The 27,769-nt window shown below is 44.5% G+C and overlaps 1 protein-coding gene across 1 annotated transcript; it reads right to left on the minus strand.

Moving 5' to 3' along the window:
- Positions 1 to 1,898: 1,898 nt before the first annotated feature.
- LOC126540871 (uncharacterized) lies at positions 1,899 to 27,067 on the minus strand. Its single transcript, XM_050187699.2, has 6 exons — positions 26,989 to 27,067; positions 25,024 to 25,130; positions 20,156 to 20,221; positions 5,442 to 5,516; positions 4,023 to 4,076; positions 1,899 to 2,021 (listed from the first exon to the last, which is right to left on the minus strand). The coding sequence occupies exons 1-6, from the start codon at positions 27,038 to 27,040 to the stop codon at positions 1,920 to 1,922; spliced, it is 456 nt and encodes a 151-aa protein (XP_050043656.2). The 5' UTR covers positions 27,041 to 27,067; the 3' UTR covers positions 1,899 to 1,919.
- Positions 27,068 to 27,769: the final 702 nt, after the last annotated feature.

The following is a 27,769-nucleotide window of genomic DNA, read 5'->3' on the forward strand; positions in this document are numbered from 1 at the left end:
GGCGCACACGTAATGGCACCAATCGAATGACGAAATGAGAGAAAATCTAATAGGTCATAGAATCCCGTGATTATCAGGCGCTGTTCCATGAAGAGGTCAACGTGATTTAGGAATACGCATTAGCCCATCTTATATTGTTACGCGATAACGGTGTTGAGCGTTAAGAAGCGCTGGTGAAGATGCATTGCACGAACTGGCAGTAAGCTTTGCTGCTCTACCCCATTGTATGCATTGTGCAAATGCTCTCGTTGCTTTCCTTAACATACGCGTACTGCCCGTGTCAATATGTTCAGGTGCTACTACGAACTTATTTCTTTATTACGCAAATATCATGAGCAGAGGTACGCACAGTGGACCTGTGTTTTACCGACGAGAAAACTGGTGTTAATGAACAGCGCTTACTGGTACTTGCATTCGGCGTACATATGCTTTCGTGCATAAATGTACACACATGAAGACACACATCCGCCCAAATACCAGCTGACGGAACAGCATACCGAAGCCATGCCAAACCCAGGTGGTTAGGCAAAAAAGTTTTGCTTTATAGATAGACTAAAGGCAAATACTAACTCGACGTGAGCTATTTAAGTACCATTCCAGAAACTTAGCAACGTTTATTTTGTGCCAAGAGAAGAGTTAGTACGACAAAATTGCATCTGAAGGGTCCGAATAGCTCTATCGCAATTCAAATATCCCGCTACCCGATAGGGGAGTGGTGACGTTGCATACACCATCACTGCGCTTTGCGGCCGTCGGTGAGTAAAACGACGCCTGACAGAGGGCTGTACGGTGTTTTAGACGAAACGCAAACACCAGCACGTGGAGAAACCGAGACATGACAGAGCGATGGATGATCGTCGCTCCAGTTACCGTTGGTCAAGGGCCGCATGGACCGTTCCGGCATCCCGCGACATCACATGGAAGTGGAATTCTCTCCCACTTGCAGTTTGTCCGAGTTTTGTGAGCCATCAAAACCAGTGCAGCACTACGCGATAACGAAACTACTGAAACGCGAATGCACAGGTGGCGCAGATTCCAGCGAAATCGAAACATCCCTCCCGCCTGCGTCAAAGGCAATGTCAGTCAGTTTCTTTTGTCTCAAAATGAAATGGAACTGGACAAGTAGCTCCCCTCTCCTCTTTTCATCTTAGTTCGCAGTTACGACAGCTTGTAAAAGAGAGGTGTGATAAACGCAGGCTTCACGTGCTGCAGTGTAAGCACGTTAGTCTAAGCGACGAGCTTGTTTCTGGTGGGCGGCTGTGGAATTGATTTATATGCCAGCACTGTTACTCGTTTTAGAAGAACCTAAATGTAGGGAACTGATGCACCACGCGTTATCATGGTGCGGGGCTCTCTCTAACGCTCTATTGCAAAGGACGTTTACCTGATTTGTCCAACGTACAAAGTTGCAAATTTGTATCGAAACCTTGAGCTAGCTAACTAATAAAAATTAGCAGACGTGAAGGACTTACCATTTAGTCCATTTAGGCAGCACGCTAAATGTGTATCTAAAACATGACATTCAATTAGCGCATGCACGCTGTGGAAGTTCCTCGAATGGCTATTGCTCCGGTGTTCGTATATCGAGCAGCTGTGCTGGAAGTACTGATGAATAGTGCATGAATGTTATGCTGCACGAATTTTAGCGCGACTTGTTTCTTAAACTGCGATACAAGGGATACCTATAATTTCTTCCTTCGTCCCGCATGCATCCCTTACACATTCCGTGTGCGACAGTTTCTTACTTACATGTATACTAGACAGTCTAATACGAGTGAAATCATCTGGTGCGTAGGGAAAGCAGTTGCAGGCTTCCTACCTCGCGTCCAATAGCAAAGCCGCCAAATGGGCGACTCGCCTGCTCAAAGTAGAAATTAACATTTCACTTTCACAATTCGTTGAGGAAAGCACCACCAGATTTATTGACTCGGAGGAACCAGATTGACAGCTTTCAGAAAATGGCGGATTGCTCCGTTTGCTACAGAAGCATCCAGGGGAAGCATGTCGCCCCGAAGACACATCTGGAATGAAAAGACGAGATGTGATAGGGAATATGAAGGACAAGATAAAGTAGTCGATATAACTTAGCCCGAGGATGCGGTGTCGAATCCAGGACGTGGCGGCCGCATTTCGATGGGGGGCTAAATGAAAGAACGCCCGTGTGCCGTGCATTGGGCGCAGGTTACAGGACTTTAAGGGGTCAAAATCATTTTGGAGGCCCCCACTAAGGCATGCCTCATAACCATACCGTGCGTTTGGCCCGTATATCTTCTCAAATTTTTTAATCATAAATAAAAGAGAGAAGTACGTCGTAATGACGCATAATGAACTCGATCATGAGCAGCCAACAAGCAACGACACCAAGGAAAACATACGGGAAATTACTTGTAATTAATATTTGAATTCAAAACATTATAAGTATAATGACAATTAAAGTGGATGAAAAACAACTTGCCGCAGGTGGGGAACGATCCCATGTCTTCGCATTCCGCGTGCGATGTTCTAACCAAACGAGCTGCCGCGGCGCGGTTTCCCCATACAGTTTCTTGGGTATTTGTGTATTACTACTAGAACTAACCTTGGGAGAGTTAGCCAGTACCACCACACACAAATCTTGGAGGCGGATGTGGAAGACCCTTTTTGCCGCAGGCGGCAGGAGTGCGTGATATTTCTAGGTGAAGACAACTGGTCAGTAAATCCAAATATATATATATATATATGTATATATATATATATATATATATATATATATATATATATATATATATATATATATATATATATATATATATATATATATACATATATATATATATATATATATAGCACTGCAGATGCATCTTGATCACCTGGGGTTGTTTAACGAGCGCTTTTAAAGTTGAGTACCAGTTCGTTTTCACATGTTAGCTCCCTTCAGAATGCGGCTGCCACTCGGCCAATGAAGCCGCCCCCTCGAGCTCCGCAGCATAATGCCACATCCACTGGGACCACCAGATTGCTTGGCCGGGCGCTTTCACTTAGCCTTTATCTAGGGCCAAGATTGGCTAGCATCTGCTCTTACGAACTGTTTCAGTGACTAGAGGAGTTTATTCTTTTCATTGTAATAAAATTAGTCCTCTTAGTTAAACAGAACGCGTGGACCATAGGCCACTCGATTAAATGTCCAGAAGCGCTCTGGAATACCTAAGCCCGCCAGAGCAGCCATAATTAGTCCCACACTGCGGAGTTTCTCCAAGGAACATTTATCATACTTTATTCCCTCAGTAGTCAACTGCTATGCACATTGCAAGGGCTAATTATATCAGCGGTGACTTTAAATCCATTCTTTGATATCGCGCCGCTGGAGCTATAGAGGTCCAAGAGTGATAGAAGTGATGGCGACTTGGAAATTTATGTTTCTGGTTACTTTATCAGGTGGACACATCATCAAGCTGACTACTCAAGGCCCTTGCGCTGTGCTGGAGCCACGTACATTGCTGTTACAAATGCAGCCACGTATGAACGCGCACTATCACTAAGCGCTGCATATGCTCCGGCGTTTTATGAGCATAGAGAACGAATAAACGTTTTGCGCAAGGAAAGCGAAAAGATAGCACCTAAAACATTGAAAGTCCAATAATAACATCAATTAATCGCCTCCGTGTACTACGTGATCTGTATTGAGGTTACAACAGTGTTTATGTTTTAACGGGCTGTTTTCACGGATTGCTGGTTTAACGGGTTCTGACGGGCTCCTCCCACCTGGGAAGATCCCTTCAGGCGTTACTTTTTGTCCTGTCTTCCTAAGCGTAAACATACGCTTAAACAAAATCAATTCAATTTAAAGAAAGCTTTATCTCTTACGCCAGCTTATCCTTACAGAAGAAACCATCTGGAAAATGACGGCCTTCAGCACTAGCAATATAATTATGGTACCACATTTATCAAGGTATTCATGTGCTACAAACATTAGATAAAACACGCTTTAATTATCTATTCAACATGTTCATGCGCCGCTAAGGCAAAAATGTGTCTTTGCTTACATTCATATGCTGAATTAGTTGCATGAACTCCTCCTTCTCGAAAGAAAATATTTCCTGGAAGGTAAAGAAAGGTACAGACAGGTGCAGACAGTGTATATGTTTTATCACTATTGACCATCTATGAAAAGCAATATTGTTCATTGTTACGGTAGATGATGACACGATTAATCAGTTGTGCATGTTTGATGTGACCTGACACGTCTGGGGCATTGTGATAATTCATTGCGTATCACAGCTAGTAAGAGATAGCGTACGCTAGGGTATGACATGTATGTTTTCATTTTAACCTTTTTCTGTTATTCTTGCAAATACCGCATAAACTACCTAACCTTTATTTCAGGTAGGTATTTAATCTGAATTGACGACACTTGAATTCAAGCACTCGTTCATCAAATCAGGGAATCAATCATTTGTGTTCTTGCACATATCATTCTTATGTTTTCCCTTTCCCTTTAATTGTGGAAGGATTTCAATAGTGGAGCTGGTACCAGTGAATGAGCCCGACGACAAGGAAACGCTCCTCTCTATTGGTTGGTTGTATCTAGATAGAGAGTCATCGGCAGGCATGCCGTCCTCTGGCACCTTGACAGTGCAGCAGGTTTAGCACTGCATGACGTGGTTCCAGCGAAATCAACTTTGTGCGCATGGCCAACACTAGCAGTTGGCTAGCTGCTGATTTGAAGCACTTCTTATTATTCTTCTGGCTCCCCCTGGAGATCTGGACACATGGTGAGCGCCTAAGCTCACATATGTCATGATCAAATGCATTCTGTTTGCTGGCAATATTTCCCACGTGGCCGTCTTAGGTGGACTGGTACTCGTTTGAGATATTTTAGCGTTTTCGGCCACCATATAGTGGTACCGTTCTGTTAGGCACTTCGTTCCGTTATGTGATATTTTCTATTGTCAGTCTACGCTACCTCTTTACAGGCATTAATGTCACTAAGCTGGCTTACCATAACGCAGTGTTTTAACTTATATGTGATGAAGTACAGAGAATACGCCAGTGAACGTATTGTGACAGGATTTGTAGCTCGATAACAAATTGCAGAGATGGGCTCACTGTCATGGCTTTCTCGGTACACATGGTTCGTTCTTAAGAATCTGTTTTTCACTGCAGCACGAGTGAGGCTTGGTTGCGAATGTTATCTATTGTCGGTAGTGCTGCGTGTATATCGGGGATCAGAATCAGGGGGGACACCTACTACCCTCACGAGAAGAAAGAAGCCGAAAATGGCTGTGCTTAAACTGGTTAACGACATGGGACTAGAAGTCCCTCGGGAACAGCATATTCCAGTACCTTGTTCACAGTGTAGAGAAAAAAATTTCATATAAAGCGTACACTACACAAAACTAAATATAGCACTAAAGCGAAAGCTAGAAAAACCCTCAGCGAGGATGTTCTAAATTTGTACTTACTGGCTTTACTGTATAGAGTGTCACCGTGCCCTTTACTAAACAATCCCGCACAGCTCTTCTGAAGTCCAAGGTACTCTGCAACAAACAATGTCCGATTCGTAAAATCATTAACGGTCATTTAGAATCAGTTCAGAATTGAGACGCTAGGCCCAGAAAGAAAGAAAGCTGCTTTCACATTAGCCAGCAATAACATAAAAAACTAAAGCTGTGAAAATTTTATGAGGCTTCTTTTTACTTATTTATTGTCATAAAACGGTACAGCACTCAGAAGACTCATTCCAACGCACATGTCCACGCTGAAAGCGGACTCCAGCAACTCAATAACTCTTGCAGAGTACGGGGCGCTGCAATGTAATCCATGTAAGTCAGTTGTAATCCCGAAGTACCATTTAAGAGCGAAAATTCCACGAAAGGTCTCATTCGATTTCAGATCCAGAGATAAGTTTTTTGTTTAAACATTGAAGAAAATATGTCTGAATAGTACACACCATTCAGGAGAACTTCGACGTTTAGCGGTGCGAGTATTCCTAAGTACGAATTCTATGGATGATATATGAGCGAAAGTGTTTCTTACTTTTTGTGTGTGGATGTAACTCAAAATATTCATGACCCTAAAAAACGTATGACTATTCTATAGAGGCCATATTGCTCCAGGCGATTTGAAAGTTCCAAAGCCGACGCCAAACGATGCACTTCGTGCATGGCTCTTCATGGCGTACTCAAAAAGGCAAAGTCATTCCACGGAGAATTCTCATATTGGCGAAGATGAATTTCAAATGGCCGATTTATCATCACTAAGTATTGATCAATTGACCTGTATTTATATTTCCTTTGAATAAACAATGGTATTATTTGTAATGTTGATCTCCCTACTGAATGACTCTCAAACTGGGCCAATAAGCATTTCATTATTGCTACAGGTTCTTTCTATATATGTAATTGTGTATGCTCCAAGGGCCACCTCTATTTACATTATAGTCGGTGCTTGCGTGAACTATGTTTTGTACCGGCCAGCCAGCAAGACAGTGGCTGAAGCAGCGGGGAAAACCGTAGGACGTGGCAAAAACAGCTTTGTTTTAGCGTTGTGGCAGAAACTATGGCAGATGATCGTTTATGTGAAAGATAACTATTGGGCCTTCAGAAACCTTATGGGCACGTCAACAGGCACATCAAGTGCCCATTTCATTGCCAATCCCAATACCATATAATAAATGTATATGTTATTGTGATCAGAACGCCGCAGTGAAAACCACGTAGTAACCATAACTATCCTAGTACCCTGGCTGCAGCTAAGTTTCAATAGCTATGCACGAAACGGAAGCGCTCGACGCGGAAGTGTCTGTTACGGATGAGGGCTATAAATCTTATCTAGCTAAGGCTATATACACCTTCTAATGTAGATGCAGTAAGGGTGAAATCAGATGAATTCGGGCTGGTGCTCGCAAACAAATATGCAGCTTTAGAAGAGGAAGATGAATATAACATAGACGTAATGAATGAAATCGTAACTAGGCTGGTTTCAGAAGCAGCCATTGAAGTAGGCAGTAAGGCACCAATGCAACCAGTTGGCAAAGTCTCCTAAGTAACACTTGACCTAAAAAGAAACCACAAAGTATGAAAGTGTCCAATTCAAGAAGTCAGACAGAATTCCTTCAACTGTCCAAATTGATCAAGAAGAAGAAAGTAAAGAATATTCGAAATTAAAACGTAGGAAATATTGTCGAACAAGTACAATATGGCCGCAACACGAACTCAATGAGAAGAAAACTTGGCATAGAACAAGGCAGGATGTATGCACTGAAAGCAAGCAGGCGAATGTAATCGGCAATTTCGATGATATAGTAAAAGCAAGAGAAAAATCCTACATTGACCTGTACGGTACCCAGAGTAGCCACGCTACTGTCATTCGACGTAGTGGTGAACAAGATACAGAGGCTACTTCTATTATTAGCGATAAAGTTAGAAGGACCTTGCAAGACATAGCACTGAGAAAACAGACAGGAGAAAATCGAATAGCTGTCAATTCAATCGAATATGGAGGAGATATCATGCTTCAAAAGCTTGCGGCCCTTCATAGGCAATCCCTCACAACCCAAGTGTACCAAGTAGCTAGAAGGATGCGAACATTATACTAATCCATGCCAAGGCAGACGTTAAAAAAATGAAGAATTTAGGACATTTTAGGTTGCTTTCAGTATTGCATAAAATGTTTACCAAGATAATTCTCAATACAATCAGGGCAACACTTGACTTCACTCCAAGAAAGCACAGTGCTCTTCCACTCTATGAAGAAGGATGACCACCGAAGCTGTGTATGTGGGCGCCGTAATAGTGAACTGCACCTCCGCCGCGGGTCGGCCCGGCATTGCACTTTCTTCGGTATCGGCACACGTATGGGGAGTTTTTTGCTTACCGCGCCAACGGCACGAAAATTTCCTTGGACGGTAGAGGTATACAGCTTCGTTGTAAAAAAAAAAAAGTCTTCCTTCAAGAATGTATATTCTAGAATGAATCACACCCATGTCATCAACCAGGTAATCGAGAAATCTGCTGAGTGCAGTCAACTTCACTACATTACTTTTATTGATTACGAAAAGGTATTTGATTGAGTAGAGATACCAACAGTCATAGAGGGATACCGTAATCAAAGACTACATGAGTCATACGTGAATATCTTGGGAAATATATAGAAAGACTCCATAGCTGCCTTGGTTCTCCACAGGATAAGCAGAAAGTTGCCTATCAAGAAAGGGGTCAGGCATGGACACACAATCACTCCAATGCTATTCACTGCAGACTTGTAAGAAGTATTCAAGATATTAGAATGAGAATGATCAGGTGTGAGGATCAACGTCAAATATCTCAGCAACCTTAGGTTTTCAGATGACATTGTCCTGTTCAGCAGTACTGGGGACAAATTCGCTAAAAATATTGCGGACCTTAACAGACTAAATGTAAGAGTGGGTTCGAAGAAGGACATGCAGAAAACAAAGATATTCTTCAAAAGCTCGGCAAGGGAACAAGACTTCAGGATCGCCAGTCAGCCTCTAGACTCCGTAAAGGTATTTCGTCTATCCTGGTCAATTAGTCACAGGGCACCCTGACCATGAGAAGAAAATTTACAGAAAAATAAAAAATGGGTTGGGGTGCATATAGCAGAAATTACCAATTTCTGAGTGGGAGTTTGCCACTGTCATTAAACAGAAAAGTGCGCAATCACTGCATTACACCGATGCTTATACATGGGGTAGAAACTTGCAGGTTAGAAAGAAACTCGAAAAAAAGTTACGAACTGCTCAAAGAACGATGGAACGAAAATGACAGGCGTAACGCTATGAGATAGGAAGAGAGCGGTGTGGATCCCAAAGCAAACAAGGATAGCCCGAGCTAACATTAAAGGAAAAAACTCAGTGCCCTACACTCTGTGTGAAGAAGCATGACCAGCGAAGCTGTGCATGTGGGCCCCTTAATGGCCAACTGCAACTATGCCGCGGGTCGGCCCGGCATTGAACTATCTTCAGGATCCGCCCACGTATGTGGAGTGCTTAACGCTTCCTTCAGCTCCACCGCTGATCGGCCCGCCATTGAACTATCTTCGGGATCCGTCCACGTATGGGGAGTGCATAACGCCTGCTTCAGCTCCACCGTGGGTCGGCCCGGCATTGCACTATCTTCGGGATCAGTCCACGTATGGGGAGGGCTTAACGCCTGCTTCACCTGCGCCACGAGTCGGCCCGGCATTTCACCAGCTTCGGGGACCGGCCCACGTACGGGTAGTGCTGAACGCCTGCTTCACCTCCGCCGCGGGTCGGCCCGGCATTTCACTATCCCGGCGATCGGCTCACGTATGGGACATTTTTTCTTACCACGCCAAGACATGAAATTTCCTCGGACAGAGGACGTATACAGCTTCGCCGTAAAAATGGAGCTGCCATTATACACGGTCATACAAGTACAATGTCACGGGGCATGAAGGCAAGCGAGACCAAGCGTCCCTGATAGCGTTCGGAGCGACTACTACAGCCCACCAACAGTTTCGCTGGTGTTCCACCGCTTGACGAACTGTACCACTGCAATCCAGACCGAGCGTCCATACACAGCATTCAGAGGGACTACTACAGCGCACCCAAAGTTTGGCTGGTGTTCCATCGCTCGACGAACCGTACGACTGGAGACTGCAGGCGAGCTCTCGCAGACTCTGGTTGGAAAGCTGGTTGACGAGAGCCGAAGACGTGTCGATTAGAGGTCTCCTTGCGTTGGCGTTCGACCGGATCCCTCCAACAGCGGTTGTCCTCCTGTACGTTGACCTCCAAAGCAAGCCAACACATCTTCTTCGCACCTTTCCTTAGCTGCGTCTGTCTGCCGAAGTAGTCTCTTCACCTTCTGTAGGCTGAACGAGCCATGCGAGCTGTTCTTTGCCAATTCGCTGAGCGCTCTTTTCTAGCACTTGTTTATTCATCGGTGTTGGTCTTCCCTATTTTTCTTCACTGCACGTGCGACACCGGCCATCTCGCGCTTCCACGCTCGAGCACGTTCACAACCGCGCGCAAAGCTCGCTCCCGCTGGTACGTCGTCACACTAGGTCCCCTTTATGGTGCCGACTGGACAGTTGGGCTAGCTATTTCATCACATTTGCCCACAAGAATGGATTTATGGAGAACACAACACGTTAATGCAATGATGTTTTCCCTGGACGTCTGAAATGCCTTTTTCAAAAGTACGATTTATTTGTTTCTTTAGAACATTGATTCACGTGCAGTTCAGTATACACTCTAAACAAAGGAAAACTGTCCTAGAACAATAACATCATGTTTAAAAAAGGTAACACAAAATGTAATGTGAGCTATGTTCCCAAGTGTTTATCGCACCTAAGAGCTCAGGTGAATAGTTGGTCAGTGAGGGACTTCTTCAATTTTCTCGGGGACCTCACAACTTTGGCTGAGATTGTCTTCCCCCACGTTCGTTGCTCCAGGGATATAACGAAGAGAGAAATCGTATTCTCGTAGAAGCAAGCTCCCACGAAGTATGCATGCATTGAAGCGCTTAGCTAGGCTGGTGGTCTGTTTCTAACGTGAAATATCGACCGTGAAAAAAGACCTAAAATGTCTTGATTCCTCATACCGCTACTAAGCATTCCCGCTCTGAGGCAAGGTATCCTACTTCCCTTGCCAACAGTTTTCCACTGTCGTACGTTGTTGGATGTAACATTGTGTCATGTTCTCAGAGAAGCACAACACTTAAACGTTGCTCTAACGGGTCCGTTCTCAGGACAAATTCGCGTGTAATATCGAGAGCACTGAGCACCGGTACTTTAGAACACGCTCATTTCATTTTCTCAAAAGTAGTTCGGTGTTTACCTCTTCAAATTACTTTGTTTGGTGCTCGTTTTTTATTATCATTAACGGGTAGGTCATCAGGGCGTAATCTGGCATGAATTCTCGATAATATGCTGCAAGATCTAGTAGCACTGTACACGCTTCTTTGTCCTTGGTGGGCGAGCATTCTTGATTTTATTCTACAGTGTGGTTCACAGGCTTAAATGTGCCTTTGTCTATTTTGTTACTACGAAATTGAATGGAACAAAATTCAGGCTGTGTTTTCAAAGGCTTGATTGTCAAATTGGCGTCTTGAACTCAGCAAAACAGCACTTGAAGTGCGTTCAGGTGCTCTTCCCATGAGTCGGTCGCCACTGCTATGTCAGCAATGTAATTAAAAATGTTCGGTAAACCATTTACTGCATTGCTTGTGCGTCTCGTGAAGACTACTGGTCCTGTTTTCAGCCCGAAGAGGCTGTACCTGAATAGGTATAGACGTGATGGTGTGGAGAATGCCGTACTGGGCGTACTCTTCCGACATGGGGATTTGCCAATACCCTTTTACAAAACCTATTTTTGAAAAGTATGTCTTTTGGGACGCATTCATAAACATGGCGTCTATTATGGGTATTGATTCAGAGTCGTCTCGTAGTATTTTGATCACTAGAAAAGCGACACAAAGTCGCATTGTGTTGCCTGGCTTTTTAACTACAACTTTTGGTGACGAATATTGTGACACGGACTTTTCGATAGTTCCTTGCGGAAGTATTTAATGCATCTCATTACCCACAGCCTTATGAACTCCATAGGGTATAGGGTATGGTTTCACCTGAATAGGTGCTTCAGTCGCCCTGTGTAAATGACATTCTTGAAAACTTATTTCGGCCTGGCTGGACGGAAAATATGCCTACGAAAATGCCTCAGCGCTTCTGCTTGCCCAAGTGGTATATCCTGGTAGACTTGTACATCACTGCGCTTTTATGCCGAAGCTATAGGCACAAATGGAATACCCTCGCTTTCCGGTTCCTTCCCTTACGCTGCCTTTCCTGAACACGCTGTTGAAATTCGCCCCTGAAGGATGCTGTCTAGATTTTCGTAACGTTTTTAACAGGTTTATATGAAACAAGCGTTTCTTCGTACCCACGTCAACTAAGTGCTCCACTTCATTTTTCCATTCCTTGATTGTGAAAGGTCCTTTCTATTCAATTACATGCTTGAATTTTTTCAGTAGGTAACAGGGTGAAAACCTTGCCGCCGGCATTGTGCTCTCGAGGACGGCTCTTTGCATCGTAGCGGACCTTCTAGCTATTTTTAGTTTGACTCAGCTCTTAATGCGCTGTTTCGCAGGTCTCCTGAATGTGATTTCGCAAGCCCACAACATATTCATAAGCAGTTCTTGTTTCCATCTCAAGCGTGTCTTTTGTCCAGGGTTCTTTCAACACTGGCATAGGACCTCTGACTTAGCTACTATATAACAACTCGAACGGAGAGAATCCGAAGTTCGCTTGTAGAGCCTCCCGATATGCAAAAAGTAGGGCAATCAGATATCTGTCCCGGTGCTTTGGCTGCTCTTGACACATCCGACAGAGCATTTGTTTCAGCGTCCAATTGAATCTCTCAACGAAGCCATTGTACATAGGATGATATGGGGTTGTAGTAATCTGATGCATAGAGAGTAGGCGGCTGATCTCTGCCATTAAGTCAGCGGTAAATGTCCGGACCCGGTCACTTACTCCCGAAGCTAGACAACCCTTGAAAACATTTGTAGCAACCCTTCATCTATCACTTTGTTTTCTATTGTTAGCGAAGCCACATCATCAGCATACCGTGTAACAAAATCTACCACTGTGAGAATAATACAGCGAAGCTCTTAAGGGCTAGTTTCCCCTCTAGTGTTTCCGCGTGTAGAAAAAAAAAATCCTGAAGATAGTGCAATGGCGGGCCGATCGGTGGCAGAGATGAAGCAGCCGTTAAGAACTCTCCATACATGGGCCGATTCCGAAGACAGTGCAGTACCGGGCCGATCAGCGGCGGAGGTGAAGCGAGCGTTGAGCACTCCCCATACGTGGGTGGATTTCGAAGGTATTGCAATGACGGGCCAATGTGCGCCGGAGGTGAAGCAGCCGTTAAGCACTCTCCATACATGGGCCGATTCCGAAGATAGTGCAATACCGGGCCGATCCGCGGCGGAGGTGAAGCAGGCGTTAAGCACTCCCTACACGTGGGCCGATTCTGAAGGTAGTGCATTAGGGGCCCGCATACACAGCTTCGCTGGTCAGCCTTCTTCACAGAGTGGACGGGAACTGAGTTTTTATTTGTTCCTGCTCTCAGAATAAGGCATCAACGGCCCCATAATATCCATTTCAACCCTCCTAAGTAGCGTGATAATAACAGGTATGTTGTTCAGAGGTGCCCATGGGACAAGGTAGTTTAGAATGTTTCTCTGGCATATATCGCACGACCTGACTAATATCTCTGTCTTCACTGATGCCTGGTCATTAGAACTCGGCGGGTACTTTGTCTGTAGTCCTTTTAATTCTATGGCGACCCGCGAGGCGACCTTCATGTCCTAGCTTGAGCGCTGTCAATATATAGGTTCTCGGTACTACGAGCTGCTTCACTTGTTTTCCTGATGGAAATTGTGTTTTCTGTAAAGCGTATCTTTTCTGACAATAAATTCGAGTGATCTCGAGCATGGGATGCAAATCGTTTTCCCCATGTGTCAAAGCACTTTCGAAGCGTACAACCCTGCCTCTGGTGTTCGGTCTGGTTGGCTCATATTTGCTAAAGGGACAGCAAGGAGATCACTGATCCTACCTGGCTGTTTTGCATAGTGCACTTGATAGGACTGATCAGCCATACAGGTTTCTCTTGACTCGCGGGCTTCATCTTCAGACTAGAGATGTTATTCTGCATCCTCTTTTTTCCTGACAGACAGTTTTTCATGTCGACATTTGGGACATCTCTCAAATAATGGCTGCGCGCCAATCCAATCGTCTACTGGAGATACTCCGCTGGTAGCAAGGACGAGATTGTAATGAGTTATTCATACGTTTGGCTAAGACCTTTCCGTCGAAGAACTGTGTCTCAACCTCAGTTTTAAAGGCTCTGGAAAGTAATGCAAGGCTGTGTCCAGCTGGAAGGTAGGGCATCTCTTACCAGTAAAACTTTCACTTGATACAAGATCCTTGCAGACAATCACCGTGTTACAGCCGGTAGCTCGAAGAACACTAATGATTCCATTTGTCCCTCCTTTGCCGGTAAGTAACCGATAGATGGGCCATGTCTCTCGGGTGCTTTATTCACGACCTAATTTTTTTCACCGTTTCTAGCATGCCAAACGCTTTTTCTCCATCTTGAGGGTTTATCACGCATGAGGCGTGAGCGGCCCCGCTCCTGCTCAGCGGAGAGTTGCCAGCGCGGTTTCCTTTCCATAAGGAAAACGACCAGACCATTGTCGAAGCGGTTGATGTACTGCTCTACTATAATCTTCTCTCTTAAAACCTCCAATAACTTCTCCATTCTGGGTGTTTCAATCCCTCTGCCGAAATATCCCGACAGCTTTGCTGCAAATTGGCAGCGCGTTTCTCCATCTTCGGGCACAACGCCTCTGAACCCCTCATGATAGCCTTCGCCATTGAAATGAAACTCTTGCATAAAGCTCAACTTCAGCTTGTCGTAATCAAAGTACTCATCTGGGGATGTTTTATCTATAACAGTTACGAGATTCCCCGAAAGGCAAAGACTAAAAGCAGAAGCGCACTTTTCTTTAGACCACTCTGGGACGGTATTGAGGCGCTCGAATCTCTGAATGTAAGCGTCTAAGTCATCTCTTTCTTTTCATTGACGAGATATGCTTGTGAGGGCTGATTAGCTCTTTGGCTGGCACTGCCACCTCTTCCTCGGCCAGGACACTTGCATTCGACAAATGACGTGGCGCGCAAAGCTATTCAAGGCGCAACAGTTTGTGCATAACCTCGCGCTCTAGCTCAAGACTATTGGCTTCAGGTGGCTGCATGTGCCTGCGCTCTCTCGTCACGCACTTTCCTTGCTCCCTCCTATACCCATACCCGAAGCTCCGCGCTTTTCAAGCAGAGCGTTGCATACGCCGCAATTCATTTATTCATATCCATTTTCCGTGCAGCTCTCAGCTACGATCCCTGACTGCGCGGCCCCAACCTTCTTAATAAACCAGAGAGAAAGACTCCGTCGCAGACCCCATTGTTACAAAGAGGTTCCTGGAGCAGGCTTCATTCTGTGACTCAGAGACGCCTCTCCGACGGCAGCAAGGAAAGAGCGGCAACAATCACCGCTCAAGAACATATATTTAAACGTACAAAATAAAAGTGCAGGGGCACAGGGCACGGGGGAAAGCGAGCCCAAACGTCCCTTACACGGACGTTTGGGGCGTTGAACCCAAACATGGGTTCCCTTACATGGGGCGTTCAAACCAGAAATTCGACGTCTGGTGCGGCGTGGAAACTAGTTCGGCGGCGGTTAATTGGCCTCCAGTTGCATGAGCATTGTGATTTACTATTAATTTACAATAAATTTGAAATATATAAGAACGTGATGGGTTCCTGTGAAATGTTTATGTAACTTACTCTTCCTATTCATTTCATTACCAGATGCATTATTTGGTGGCACGAAAACGAGGTAATGGAGGTACATATTTATTATTAGCCGAATTTCTTTGCTTAGCTTGTCATTTGAAAGCGAAATTTTAATCTAGTGATATAGAGATGCGCTTAGTCTTGGAATATACAGTGTGTGTGAAAACTTTTATTGTGATGAGGTCCGGAGGCTCGACTTCTCAAGCCAAGGCAGGCCGCTCCCACGTTGGCACTGTCAGGCCAAGCCTTTCAGCGACATCATGGGCCCTCTGGACTGCCCTTAGTTGGTCCTGAAACAATGGGCTTTGAATCCTTTTCTCCCACTGTGTCCATTCTTCAACGAGGTTGGGGAGAGCCGCGGGACACCCCGCCAGCATATGTCGGATTCCAATGATGCCATTACAATCATTGCAGTCCATCTTAATCTCCCTCTCTGAATATATCTTATTAATGGTGTACGGTGTGGGATATGTACCCGTTTGCAATAAGCGCTGTGAGACTGCCTGAGCCCTGTTCAGTTTTGGATGTGGCAATGGGAATTGTCTGCGTCCTAAATAGTAATGTTTGGTAACGTCATTGTATGTTATTAAATGATCTCTAAATTCCCTGGCTTGATGGTGAACGGCTCGGTTGTGCCATGCTTTCTTTGCCATGCTTTCCATGCTTTGCTTTCCATGCTTTCCATGCTTTCCATGCCATGCTTTGCCATGCCATGCTTTCTTTGCCATGCTTTCTTTGCCATACTTTCTTTTGCCGTTTGTCGTGTAGATTTATAAAGGGTGTTTCACGTAATTTGTGCGAAAGATTTAAACAAAGTGGTAAGCCGCAGCTAAAGGAAACTAATGGCAGATGGTTTGCCGTTATGTCGCGCTCCTTAAAGTATTTTTTTTACATTCCACTTAATTACTTAAGTAGCTATGATGAATTATGAAGAATTTTAACATTCACTTTAGGGCCAAGTGCGCTTCGTTGTATTGTAGAATAGTTTCAGAAACGACCGATCCAATTTTTTGTAGCAACGTACATGCTGCGTGGTTTTTTCGACGTTTAAAGGAAGCCCGCGAAATATGAAAGAAAACCACATGACTGCGCTCGTGCGCTATCCTTTTAAGGTCCGCCTGCGTTTACCCGAATACCGGACAAGCTAAACCTCTCTAATGCAGGGGTCACGTGAGCGCTCTATTCGAATCACGCACTTCGCCGATACCTAAGATGACGTCACAATCGTCTTCGCCATTAGAGCCCGTCAATCGACGCGTGGCGCCTCTCACAGACGCTGCGGCTTGTTTTTGCTAAGTAGAGCGAGTAGCGGTGACTTCTGGCTTGTTAAACAATGATTTTCGTATTCAAGGGGTGAAAAACTCTAACAATTCTCTGAAAGCTCACGTTCTTCGAAAAGTGCTGCAGCTGCCCTTTAAATTAGTCACCAGCGTTTGTGCCGACCGACATGGGCAGGGCACGAACTCTTGGACGAGCGGCGTTCCCCGAGCGGAGCACTGGAGATATCCCACTATAGGGTTCTTCTTCGTTACAATAGTGACAGATCTTTTTTCGGGTGAGCTCTTTTTACCGTCTAACAAATGTTATCGCTCACCGCGGGATGCGCTAGCATGTATCGGAAGTTTTTAGACCGGCGGAGCAGATTTCGACGATCGCCGACTGTGTTAGCGGCTATCGTTGTGCCATAAGTGTAGCCTGTTTTTATGGGCACAGGTTTGTAAAGTTATTTTCGTCATTCACAGTACTGCTACTTTGTTCTTTGCCGTCCCTACTACGTGGCATCTGATGGATTTGTTGAGACCCTTTCCGGCGTCAACATCTGGAAACAAGTGGATTGTCGTGACCGGAGACTGCGTACTTTAACCGCTGCGCCGAAACGAAAGCTCTGCCTAAAGGTATTCCAGCGCAAGTATCCGAGTTTTTCGGCGAGAACATCCTGCTGCGACATGGTGTACCAGCAGTCATCATTACTAATAAGAGGAGCGGCTTTTACTGCTGAGCTGAGTCATGCCATCCTACAGTAGAGCAAGACAAGTAAAAGGCGAACCATTGCCTACCACCCGCAGACGAATGGCCGAACGGAACGACTGGAACAAGATGCTCGCCGACATGTTATAGCGATGTACGTTGACGTCGAACGCAAGACGTGAGATGCCATGCTTCCGTTCGTCATCTTTGCTTACTGTAACACGGCAGTGCAAGAAGCAACACAGATCACGCCGTTGAAGCTGGTTTACGGGAGGACCGCGACGACGACTCTCGACGCCATGCTGCCGCACGTCACCGACGTAGAAAATTTCGACGTCGCCACCTATCTCCAGCGCGCCGAAGAAGCCCGACAGCTCGCCCGCTTGCGGATCAAGAAACAGCAGAGGACTGACAGTCGACACTACAATTTTCTACGTCGCCATGTCGAGCACGAACTCAGCGACTGTGTTTGGGTTTGGACACCAATACGCCGACGAGAACTTAACGAGAACCTAGGACGCCGCTATTTCGTACCCTACAAAATCATCCGACGCATAACCACAGTCGACTGTGAGGTCGGGCCAGATGGCATTTCACTATCATAGCGGCGCTGCTAACGACCTCAAATAGTCCATGTTGTGCGACTTAAGCCGTTCTACCAGCGCGTACGAACTTTGGGACTTTGCATAGCTGAACTTTGGACTTTCTTCTTTTTGTACTGTGTTACTTTGGACTCTCTTGTTGCTTTGTTGCTATTGTTACTTTCGTTTAATAAGTGTCCTTTTGTGTCTCGCTCTCCTGTTTGTAGCATCGGGACGATGATTTTTGAGAGGAGGGCATTGACACGTGGGTCCGTATATCTATTTCAGGTGAGCGCTTTTTACCGTTCAACAAATGTCATCTCTCAGCGCGGGACGCGCCCGCATATATTAGAAGTTTCTCCTATGTTATCGATGATTCTTTTGTCAGTGAAGCTTGTGTAATCTGATTGCACGTGCGACGCGAACTGTGTAGAACAATCTGGAAGACACGCGGGCACCACCGATTACTCTAGAACCCTCGATGACTCGTGTCTGAAAGCCGATGCGCTTGACCGGCAGATTTCAACGATCGCAGACTGTGTTCGCCGCTATCGTGGTGCTTTAAGTGCAGCCTGTTTTTCTTTTTTCTTTTTTTGCACATGTTCGCCCAATAGAAGTTCCTCTCGTAATTCACACTATTGCTGCTGTACTCTTTGCCGTGACTACTAACTGACAATATTAATACATGCATATTGCGTGTTTCTTGTGGACGATGCACACGGGCGCTACGACGAAGATGACGAACGCTCTCTGGCTCTTGAGCTGTCGGCTGAACTAGCCAGCGCTGCAGTTACCCTTTGTCATGCCAAAATTGATAACGGGGAGACATGTGATTACCGGCAAGGGTTACGACGGAGTCCGGCACAGGGATGTCGCGTGCCAGGAGGACATCACGAATAGGTGCGACGCCATAGTCGCCACAAGGCATGGTTGCCGTTGATACCAATTCGACGAAGGTTAGGGCTTCTGGAGGTAAGCGAACAAATGCTGTAGTGCAGAGGGTATTCGGTTGTTCGGGGCGAACGTCCGAAAGAAGAGGAAGCTCGAGGCACAGCGTACCGGTGGAACAGTCGATGAGGGCAGAATGCATCGTCAGAAAGTCGAGCTCGAAGATTAGGTCATGAGGGCAACTGGTCAGCACGGTGAACAGTACTGGAACTTGGCGGCCATCAATTCCTATGCGAGCTAAAATAATGTAGCTAAAATAAAAACTGGTCCCAGTCAAAGGCCACCTCGAAAAAAATAATGCATGGCGGCGTATACAATATGCCTTGCCAGGACTGCCAGGTGTGCTACGTAGACGAGGCGGGAACTTCAAAAAAAAAAGGCTACAGCTGCGCCGCAGTGATGTAGACAAAGGACACACGGTTTCCAGCACCCTGGCAGAGCATCACGAAAGGACTGGACACAGCATTAACTGGAATTCAGCTTCTATCATCGAATGAGAGAAAAAAATATTATCCCGATCGCTCCCTGAATCATTCTGCATACAATTTACTACTAACACGATAAACTGGACACTGGGACCCTTACCTGAGTTGTACGCAAGAGCATTACATCTTCCGACGCATATATAATAAAGACCATCATGCATTCGTTCATTGTCTACAAGGCACCCTTATTGGGCGCCGAAACGTCAATCTGTGATATTGAATTCTTTCAGTTGGCGAGGGTACATTTATTTAGCCATGTTCTTTCCTCGCCAGACGAGTTTTCGTCAAACCCTAAGCTTTATATATATATGATTGTGAATTACATGTTATATTCGAACGAAGATTTCCGTCAAGCAGCCATTCCTACCGTTTCCTCAGTGTCTCTGGCAACAGTGACTTAATGACAAATAAACTCAATGAATCAATGAACAAAAGAAAATGCCTTCATGCCGAATATTTTCACGAGTATACAACTAGTCAACACTAGCATTTTACCGCCACCTTTACATTTTACCCACGGCGAATACATGGCGGCAATTCAAAACTTAAGTTATCATGACTAATTAAAATTACGTTTGCAGTTATTCGTTTCCGTACGGCTACCCTGCAATTTTTTGCCACTAACATGCTCAATTTTATGTCTAAGTAGATTTATAAAATTAAGATTACTTGAGTAAGAGCACCTTAGCTCATATATAAGCGCTATCAAGAAGAAAAAAACAATTGATTATATTCACCCTCTACACCGGCTACGTATGGTAAATTCATCTATCACTGTTCCTATATAAAATACAGGAATGTTACCTTTCGCTTTTTTGCTTCATGGTGAGAGTAGCACAAGTTTATTCCCAAGCAACTCTTTTCGGCGATCTGTAAGATCATCAACATCATCAACATCAGCCTATCTTATGTCACCTGCCAGGATCAAGGCCTCTATTTACTATCTCCAATTACCCCTGTCCTGCGCCAACCGATTCCAACTTTCCTAATTTCTTAATTTCATTGCCCCACCCAGTCTTCTGTGGTCCTCGACTGCGCTTCCCTTCTGTTGTTAACCATTCTGTAACCCTAATGGTCCAACGGTTATCTAACCTGCGCATTACATGACCTGCCCAGCTCCATTTTTTTTCTATTAATGTCAATTAGCATATCGGCTATACTCGTTTGCTCTCTGATCCAAACCGCTCTCTTTCCGTCACTTAAAGTTATACTATGCGCGGTCCTTCACTTGTTCTCAAGCTTCTTTGCCACTCTCCAAGTCTCTGCCCCATAGGTCAGCACTGGTAAAATGCACTGATTGTACACCTTCCCTTTCAATGATAATGGCAAGCTACCAATCAGGAGCTGACAATGTCTGCCAGATGCTCTCTAATCCATTTCTTTTTCTGTGAATTTTCTTCTCATGATTAGGGTTCCCTATGATTAATTGACTTAGGTAAACGTACTCGCGATTCTGAACTCTTCTTCCCTTGCCTGGCTATTGATCATTATTTTTTTCTTCTGCATATAAATCTTCAACCCCACTTTTACACTCTCTCCGTTAAGGTCCTTCTGTAAGATGTGAATAAATATATGAATCAATATATTAGGTATATACTTCTGCGCTAATTGTGGTAATACTAATGTTGCTCATAATAAAGGAATAAAACTAAATAAAGAATTGACTGTTCAATATCGCCTCTAAGCTAATACATACAATACAACTTACTAGCACATATCAGTTGAGTGGGGCACAAGGAATGTGTCGTTTGTCACGATTTTTCAGCAAATGGCAAAGCGTATATCTTTTTCGTCTACGGTGCCCTAAACTGGCACGATCGCGCAAATGCAAGAACATTGCACACTGTCACATGCGCAGTCTTCCTAATTTAGATAGTGGCGCGTGATGACCAGGACCGAGCAAACCACAGCAGACAAAAATATCACGTGCATACCTCACAGGTAAAAAAGAAAGTACGTCGGCAAATTTAGCGGCTTCTACTAACGTCACGCGATAACAAATTTGAGCGCTCGGCTAAAACATCACTGGCCACTCAGCATACATCAAACACGTGCACAATGAAAACTGGAGTCAAGGTTTCAAAGACAACCAGTCTTTGCGATAATTACCATTAACAAAGGTAAAAAACTACACTCTATGGCAAAGAACAAACAGAAAAAAAAGAGACTTTAAGACGTTTCTGCTGTCATAAGCAGCCATTTTCACGAGGAAGGAGCATAAATTTTGTAGCAGTTAAATGCCTCCTATCCGCCTTGAAAACAATTGTAGTCCATTAGTTGGTCCACTCGGAGAGGTGGACGTTACATGCGTAAGAAATCGAAATGCATGATCGACTAAATAACAAAATTTCCTAATTATGTTTTTAACTAATGATATTATGGTACATATGCCAATTTACAAATTCTATTTTATTTATTTATTTATTTATTTATTTATTTATTTATTTATTTATTTATTTATTTATTTGAGTACCCTAACGGGCCGTTAGGGCATTACATAGGGGGGGACGAAAAAGTTCAAGCATGAGTGAAATCTGTACAATGTAAATATAAAGGCATTAGGAACCATAAAAAACATCTAGCAGAAGCAAACAAAAAAAAAGAAAGAAAGAAAGAAAAGGGTAACGAAATTTATGCAATGTTTAGTAGCGTGAAACACGCATAAGAACCTAAAATGTGATGCAAACAATCAGTACCCATCAGAACACTAGTTTAACGATACAATCAAATAAACATTTAGGTAAACAGCCTACACAGATACATATCAGATGAAACGGAATGAATTTTACACAATGCCAAGCACTTGAAAACACTGTTTAAGTAAATATTCAAGAAAATGTGGGTAGAAAAGAATTGTCTGCATGACACCATTTACGAGACATGCGTCGTCAAAGCTGTGGTAAAAATGTACTGTAATCCCACTTACTTTCTTAGGAAAACGTCGTTTAGTTCACTGAAGCACAAAAGCAACTGAAACGCCATTACGTTTCTCCGCAAAGTTCGGGAATGATTTTATCACAACTTGTGCCATCCTGAGAATTCCTTCCAAGTGCATCCACCTTGCGAAATACTCGACTAGAATTTGTAAACTGAAATATATGCCATAACGTTATTAGTTGAAAACATAATTTGTGACTTTTATTAATTAGTCAAATATACACTTTAATTCCTTGTGCAAGTAATGACCGTCTGATCGAGTAGGCCAGCTCGTGGACCAGAACTGTGCTATCTGCCACAGGCAAATAAAAAAAAATTGAAGGATTGCTCACACAACCGGTATTCTTAGCTAATAAAATCTCTATGCCCTCAGTTAGTATAAAAATATCCTCTAAACGTATGTCAGGGTAAAACCCATTCTCTACTCAACCTATTATTAGTTTGTTAACCAACTTCGAGAGTTTAATATTATGACTTGCATTGTCATTCTGAATATCATCGACGTTACTGTAACCGACCTGTACGACCTCGTGTTCTCCTTAGCACCTTTGCTTTTGTAGGTAAACTTCATTTTACTTTCACGGCAGCCAAACCTAACTTTCTTGCTTTTAATCGCTTGCTTTATGACAAGAGTCAGCATTGCCTTGCTCTTTGGGCCCAGTTATTCAATTAGCCATATTGGAATGCCATCAGTCAATGCAGCCATGGTATTAGAGAAGTTTCCTGCTGCGTGTTTTCTAGTGAAAGTTTCACAAGCTAAATTTTGATTTCTCAGGCTGCTCTATTCCTGTATCTTCTTGAGTCTGGACAACGCTTTCTTTTTTGCCGAAGTTTTTCTTAATAAGATATCTGATATACCGCAACACGCTTGTCTCCTTCGAAGCTGTTACCATAACCATCCATCCCTTATAGTCATTTACGAATTTTCAGCTGGAGCTCAAAGTGATTTTACATGGTTCAAAATTCGTTTCTGTGCGCCACTGCCTTTATTGCAAATGTTAGGCACCCAACGTTCACTTGTACATTTAATTTTTTTTCTTGCACAAGTTCACTCGCCACCGTTTTCTGCAGTACGTGTTCCATCTAACGAGCACTTCTTCGTCATGGAATCCCAACTTCTTGGCTTCTGATCTATGATAGTTAGAGGCCTGTTTGTGCTCTTTTATATCTTCCTTTATTTCTTTGCGCGGTGCTTTCCTAAAAGCTGTTTAGCAGAAGTGCGCAGGCTTAGTAATGCAGGAAGGCCACGCCATCAGAGTTACGTGCAGCAAGGTCACCGGACGTAATAAGCCAATTGCAAAGAAGCAAAGGCAATGAGATTCGCGCAATGTGGAACTCGAGGCTGACATTTTACTTGCGGTACTTCGTATAACGAGTGTTATCGTAAATATTGTCACCAGCAGTAGCGGACACAATGCAAGAGAACATGCAGGCAAGGACAAGAAAAAAGAAGTGCGCGTGCTACTAACCCGCTCGTTACCCAGGACTCACCACCATGTTTTTTTTTTTTTTTCAGGAACCAGCTGCCCTCAACAAACGTCGTCAGTTTCCTTTCAAGACACGTGACAAAGTGATAGAGGTGCTGGGTAGTTCTCACCCATGCCGCAGACCCCTCCTAGAAGCGGAGCCTCTAGCGCAGTGCCAGTCAATACTCTGGTACACGGGGCCAGCCGAAGGATCCGGAGATGGCCTCCAGAAAAGAACCAAGCGGTTCAGACCACCTCAACCATTATGGAAAGCGCAATGACCAACCGCTACACACGCCAGAACCCACGGATTTCGAAGTCGTTCAATGGCGACGTGTTCGAAGACGTCGGAGACTAGATGGTTTCCTTCGAGCGTGCGGCCGAAGACAACGAATGGGACGACGCGACTAAGCTCGAAAATGCCTACTTTTGCCTGAAGAACGGCGCGCGTACATGGTTTCAAAACCGTGAGGAGCAACTGACTCCGTGGCATGACTTACCCCGTCAGCGACTAAACACCTCCACCAGTGCTGATCACTGCCAACGAGCAAAAGGAGCGATCTGGGCCCGCGTCTAGCCTACCTTAAGAAGTGTTACCGCATTCGTCCAAGATATGACGCGCCTCTTCCAACAAGCAGACCCAGGAATGACCGAGAATAAGATGTTGTGGCACCTGATGAAAGAACTGAAGGAGCAGCAGCTCTTCGCTGTTCTTGTGCGCAGACCTCCGAAGGCTTTCCCCGAATTTTTATATGAGGGTGTAAATATGGAGAAAACGCTTCAGCATCGAGCTTCTGCGAGCGGCAAGTGAACGCAACATCCACTACCACCCGCCGTGGTTGCTCAGTGGCTATGGTGTTCGGCTGCTGAGCATGTGGTCACGGGATCGAACCTCGGCCACGGCGGCCGCATTTCGATGGGGGCGAAATGGGAAAAACACCCGTTTACTTTGATTTAGGTGCACGTTAAAGAACCCCAGGCAGTCGAAATTTCTGGAGTCCTCTTATACGGCGTGCCTCATAATCATAACGTGGTTTTGGCACGTAAAACCCCATAATTTAATTTTAGCATCTACTAGCGACATTTTCACAGCCACCGGAAGCAACGATGATAACCATTGACAACTCATCCGCATGTGAATAAATGCCCCCACCCCCAGTTCCCTTTTAAGACACTTGACAATAGTGTATGTCGTGCAAAAGTGGCCCCGGTACAGAAATCTTGGTTGGCAAATTTTCTTGCAATAAATGAGTACTAGTTAGCACGTACCTTTACCATTTTCGGCATCGTCCAGGAGTAGTTCAAGAGCATGCTCTTGCCGCACTTTTGGATATACTTGCTGGCTAAAGCAGCAGCTTTGGACGCTGTCAGGATGCCTGATTGAAATGTTGCCAACAAAAGTTAGATCAGGAGCGGCACACGTGGTACCGGCAGTTAATTCAACACTTTGTTCTGAAGAAATGCAAATCGATGTGAAAATAAACAGCGCACGTGCGTGAACAATTCCTCGTAGTGTCCACCGTATTGATTAAAGTACGCAAAACTGGTGCAAATTACTTGCAACACAACCTCGTCGGGTCAATGGCTACGTTTTCACTTGTGTCAGTGTGAGAGAACCTACACAACTACCCTGTTTAGTGAGGTTACGTATGCAGGAGGCCGCCGCTGGAGCAAGTAAAATGTCAAATCTGATGAAATTGCGTGTTTTTCTTTTGGCCACAACGTGCTTGCCGTGGTCCGAGTTTTATCTGAGTTTATCTGAGGTTATTGGGGCTAATTGTTTGGAATTCGTTTGAGTGTTAAGCATGGGACTTTTGTTCATTCTTTGAATATCAGCCTGCAAGCATTTTGGCATTAATAGTACTACATCTGATGCACCCATTGCATGCTACATTCCGTTTCGCCAGTTTAGCACTTTACGTTTAGCAAATCTGCTCCAAAACCTGTTATTCTTCCAGTATGGGAGAATATATATATATATATATATATATATATATATATATATATATATATATATATATATTAATGCCATTAGCCTCAATTTTGTGACCATTGTATGTTGTCGACCACCACCCGAAGCGAAATGCGTCGGCGAAGCCCGGCTCTTAGCTGTACAATTATCGGCAACACTTGTGTGGCTGCGGAAGTATCGCACACAACTCCATGAACCTCTGATAGATCCCATTGAACATTTCGTATTCTGCAAACAAAGAATATCAGATTACCGCCGTTCTTTTCCTAATGCACGCTTACGAGGGCAGAGCCCCCGTAAGTATTCGTCTATTCGCCATCTTCTTATGACGCTGTTACCGAAAGTGATGCTTTGCTCAGCACACTTATTTTACAACCATTCGAGACAAAGAAGCGTCATAGAAAAAAAATTATTACGCCCAATCCCACCCTTACTTTCGCTCCCTCTTCACAGACGCAACATTCTCAAGTCTTCGCTTTTCGCCGACAGGCGAGCACCTGTTGTTCTTCGATGCAGACCCGACATAGTGACGACCAATGTTCCTACTTAAACATATCAAGCCGTAATCTCACGCCAAGCCTGAAGATAGTATACTCTCCACTCATATAAATAACACGATACCTGTTGCGATAAATCGTGTGAGCCAGATCTATCTAGAACGTTATTTAGACTTGGGCTGATTTGTGGCGTGAATTTTTTAAAAGTAATTCTTTAGCAAACACAACCTGTTTATTACGTCGTTCTTTAAAGCGAGATATTTCTTTTACAGTCGCCCAACACAATCGAATCGATGTTACTTATCCTCTTGTTAGAGTGCTTGAATCATTTCATAGTGTGCATTGAATTAATAAACGAAAGTTGTAGCAGGACATAGTCCTTTGCTTTATGGCACAAGTTGTAATTGCACAATTTAACTTAAAGCTGACAATGCGTACATATCGATTCAAACGAAAACGTTTCGACATAGCGGGCACAAAAACATTCTGTTTCTACTGTGTCTTTTTTTTTTCTACTGCACCTTCCCGAATTAATGCTTGCCGCTCTTCTATGTGCTTGTGTTTGCGTGCGTACGCGTACGTGCGCATGTGTCTGAGTGTGTATGCGACCGTGCGTGCGTGCTTGATCGCGTACGCGCTGGGGGCACTTTATATTTACTTATGGTAAACAGTGCATCGCGAGAAACAGTGCAATGCGGTCTTCAAGACAGTGACGTTTTGGCAATCAAATTGAGGGTGTTGTTTAAACCTAAACGGAGCGCTTACCTTGACTTTTCCCGCAGAATTCAAATCTGCTACATACCAATGGTATTAGCATAAAGTTGAATAAAATCGCGACCCGCCAGAATAGTACTGCATCCATTCCTTCGTTTAGTGTTGAGTTGTTCCTTCTTGCTGCGTGCGCGGGCCCAGGGTGTGCGCAGATGCGCAGAGCGCCAATTGACAAATGAAGTTCCCGAAAATGTTTTCAGCGGTTCTTTGTACACACGATGAGGCCGTATGTTCGTGCTTTGACTTTAATCTACAATCAGGGCACGAAGCGTGATTTATGCCACATATAGCCGTCAACACGGCCTTCGCTTCCTACGACTACCACACATGTGTTTGCTCAACTGCGGCAGCAAGCATCCTTGATGAAGCATAATTATACAGCCCTGCGGCGCAGTTGCGACGTGGGCCGGTTGAAACCTAGCGACCGTGATACGCGTTGCGTAGTCCGGGCAAAAAAGTCGAGCCTAGGTTCCTTAGAATCCCAGTAAGCTCGGCAGCCACTGCCCCATCTCGTCGTCGTTGGCTTGCCATGCAGCGTAACCTGAACCGTCGATTCGCAGCAAGAGTTCGAAAGTGTCAGATGCATTGAGCATGAGGTCCTTGAGTCATGATACGGGACGCAAAACACGAGTTCTGGTCCGTTGATCAAACCAGAGACAAGCTAGTCAAGATAATATGGTCGCAGCAATGTAGAGGCCTGAATTTATCATTGTTGAACGATGAAGCGAAAGTTCAGTCTGCAGGCAAGCGTTCGGCAAGCGGTGTGCCTTCGCCA

Source organism: Dermacentor andersoni, chromosome 2 (assembly GCF_023375885.2).
Source record: "Dermacentor andersoni chromosome 2, qqDerAnde1_hic_scaffold, whole genome shotgun sequence".
Classification (NCBI taxonomy): Eukaryota; Metazoa; Arthropoda; class Arachnida; order Ixodida; family Ixodidae; genus Dermacentor; species Dermacentor andersoni.